The following is a 3,348-nucleotide window of genomic DNA, read 5'->3' on the forward strand; positions in this document are numbered from 1 at the left end:
AACCTATAATGGGCAAAAAAATTGAGTTAGAAGGAAGTCGTATATGGGTGAAGGTAATGAAAGGAGAACAAGAAAGGGGAACAAGAAAGGGAGAATGAGAGGCAGAGAATGAAAGGAAAAACATGAAACAGAAAGCCAGGATTGAAATACAGAGATCGACGGTGAGGAGTGTAATGGAAAAATGAAAAAAATTGTAATTCAGTCAATATGAGTAGAATTTTGGAAGTTTAAGGTGTCAAAATTAAATAAATGGCAGCCCGTTGTTCAAGTCGTAACTCGTAATCACCATTGCTGTTGAAAATAACAAGAATCAACAGGAAAACCTATCTGCTACATGTTCGTACCAGCACATGAAGATCTATGTTGTATAAATTTCAGTCAGGCAAAATCAGATGAAAGTTTGGTTGAACAACCAGCACATGAAAGTTAGATCAAACAATAAGTAATTGAAGTGATGAATTCTGAAAGTTTGACACACAACAAATTATTTAAATTATAAGTAACTAAAAAATATCCTAGAATCATGCAGTGCCTTTTAAATAGAGGGTCTCTTATGAGACCGTTATATATGGAGTTAGTTTGGAAACGGATCCAAATTATACCATTTACCCATCTACATTAGCTCTCCTTTGGACTTGCTGTAATATGATCCATTTGACAAAGTAGCTTTATTCAACTTCTGATTCCTTTTCGTCCATCAAATTCTCAACTTAACCCCATGTGAACCACTTATACTTTTCTAATACCCCCACTTATAAAACTTACATTGTTTCAGTATTAGATTTTTTAAAGAGAAAAAACAATGTGGAAGGGGAGGTAGTACACTATTCGCAAATCTTAGATCAAAGTCAGTACCTGGAAACTTCGATAAGTGTACCTGGAAACTACGTACTACTGATTAGCCTGCCTCTAGGAGTAGTAGATAACTAGGGCGGCTTGTTAATTAGGGAATTAAGCTTGCTCGGGTTTGTCCAGGTCCTCTTGAGGACGGAAAAACGCCTTCTGCTCCAGCACAGACTCGGAGCGACCATTACCAGCTGAGGTGTGGTAGCCACGCTCACCTACACCAAGGTTGTGCTCGGTTGCAGGACCAAAAACACCAGTGTGAGGATTAGGAGACCAATACTTGTCTGATTGAGGCTGGATTATATCGTCAGGCACCAGCACTGGGCGCACATGATCTTCAACGTTCTTGTCATACACCAATCCGTGCATAGACCTCCTGCACATTTTCATCGAATAATTCCATCAGCTAATATTAGGAATATATGATGTTAGAAATATCCGAGATATTATGTTATTGTACGAGATATTATCTCGACTCATGTAACCAATATATAAGCGGGTCTTTGCTAAGCAATACAACATAACATTCCCCTCATATCGTCTTAAAAGTTAAATAGCTGGTGCGAGCTAGAAATCACTAATTTAAATTCAACCACCATGAACCGCCATCCAAGTACATAAATCTGTCCTTGCACATGAAGTGCGAGAAAAGCTTATTCGCTCCATGTGTGGTCGATAAATTAGAACATATCAATATCTCAGTCACGACATACAAAGGCTACAATAATGCAAACATTTTGATCATATGATATAATCTCACCAGCATATCCGTGTTGGATATGCAAGATCATACAACTGTTAACATAACATTTATACCACTTCCCTTACGTATCAATCAGAAAGTTACGCATATAAAATTCCAGAAAATCTAACAAATTTGTTAAACAGCGTAGTGTTTTCCAGATTTGTGATGTATATAAACTCATTGAAGACCACGTATGTCGCAATCATTTGTTTAACTAAAAAATTCAATTAAAGATAAACAAATGATTGGGATGAACAGAGTAATATTTTAAATCGAAGATTGCGTAGATTTAATGGAATTAATTCAAGGTAGGAAGTCCAATCCAATCCAATAAACTATCTCAATTAAACGTGCACTGTTCGCATGATTAAGTAGATTTACCAACAAACCTACCCACAGATTTCAAGTTCCTGAAATATTCAACAACTTGCTAATTAAAGTCAGTACAATCATAGATCAAAGTTCAGTACCTGGAAACTACTCCTAGAGGCAGGCTAATCTTAGATTTGTATACATTCCTATACTTAAATCGATCAGTAGATGAAGGGTGCCAATAATAAATTTCAAATCTACATCAGAAAATTAAATCGCTCTCAAAAATAAAAGTCGAAACCCTAAAAAACAAAAAATCAATCAAAAGGTAAGAGAATGTACTTACTTTACCGAGATTTGGTAAAGAGACACAATTGAATCAATACATCCTCAAAAACTCAGATTTGGTGCCGGAATTCTCCCATATTGACTAATCGACGACTCACCTATAATCAAGCTATCAGAAACGGAGTACAATAATGAACAAAAACACAAAAACACTAGGTCTAAGGTTATAATTAGAAAACAAAGGAATCTATAGCAGCAATAAATCAATTAGAAAATAAACGCAGCAGATATTATCAGAAACAAACCTTGGTCTTAATTTGTCACTGGGTGATCGAATGAATCCAAAATGAATCGATTATTACTACTAATTGGACAATTAACGCAATAACTTAATCATCTTTGATGATGATAGCAATTAAAATTACCAGCAATAACATATAAGTAATTGAAAATGAATGAGAAAACCGTACCTATGATATGTAATAAGCAGATTTATTGTACATTTGTGAGTTGCAGAATTACAATTGATTGGCAGATTGAACGAAAAATTGCTGATTGAATCGTCTTTGCATATGATTAAACGAAAAATTGCTGATGATTGAAGAGAAAGTCGCTGATGATTGAACAGGGATTTTGAAGGTTAGGGTTTTTAATTGAAAAAAAAAAAGATGAGTAAAGTAATGATAGTGGATGGGGGATTAGCGGAGGATTTTAGGGAAAATTTAGAAAATTGCGTTTTGCCGCTTTATTTTTAGTATATGGGGCGGTTTCCCCAAAAAATTAAAATAGGAGGGTTATTTACGGTCGACGCTTTATAAAAGCATCAATACGAAAGCGTCATCAATGTAAGGGATTTGTAGTAGTGACCCCAAAATGGCATTCTAGAGGTTGAGGTTTTTGATGTCTGGGGCATTGATTTCCAAGGACCTTTTCCGTCCAGTAAAGGTAACAGGTATATTTTAGTAGCTGTAGACTATGTGTCTAAGTGGGTAGAGGTTGTTGCTTCACCTAACTTGATGCCAAGACCGTGATTAAACTGTTTAAAAAGATTATTTTTCCCCGATTTGATGTCCCTAGGGTCGTCATTAGTGATGGGGGTATGCATTTTAAAGAAAAGAAACTTACAGCTTTATTGTCTAAAGTCGGTGTCCAACATC

General features: G+C 35.7%; 1 protein-coding gene across 1 annotated transcript; it reads right to left on the minus strand.

Moving 5' to 3' along the window:
* Positions 1-265: 265 nt before the first annotated feature.
* LOC141638640 (late embryogenesis abundant protein At5g17165-like) lies at positions 266-2,848 on the minus strand. Its single transcript, XM_074447983.1, has 3 exons — positions 2,662-2,848; positions 2,250-2,349; positions 266-1,222 (listed from the first exon to the last, which is right to left on the minus strand). Exon 3 carries the CDS (start codon positions 1,213-1,215, stop codon positions 952-954), a length of 264 nt encoding a protein of 87 aa, XP_074304084.1. The 5' UTR covers positions 1,216-1,222; positions 2,250-2,349; positions 2,662-2,848; the 3' UTR covers positions 266-951.
* Between the last annotated feature and the right edge of the window lie 500 nt (positions 2,849-3,348).

Source organism: Silene latifolia, unplaced genomic scaffold, assembly GCF_048544455.1.
Source record: "Silene latifolia isolate original U9 population unplaced genomic scaffold, ASM4854445v1 scaffold_202, whole genome shotgun sequence".
NCBI classification, from domain to species: domain Eukaryota; kingdom Viridiplantae; phylum Streptophyta; class Magnoliopsida; order Caryophyllales; family Caryophyllaceae; genus Silene; species Silene latifolia.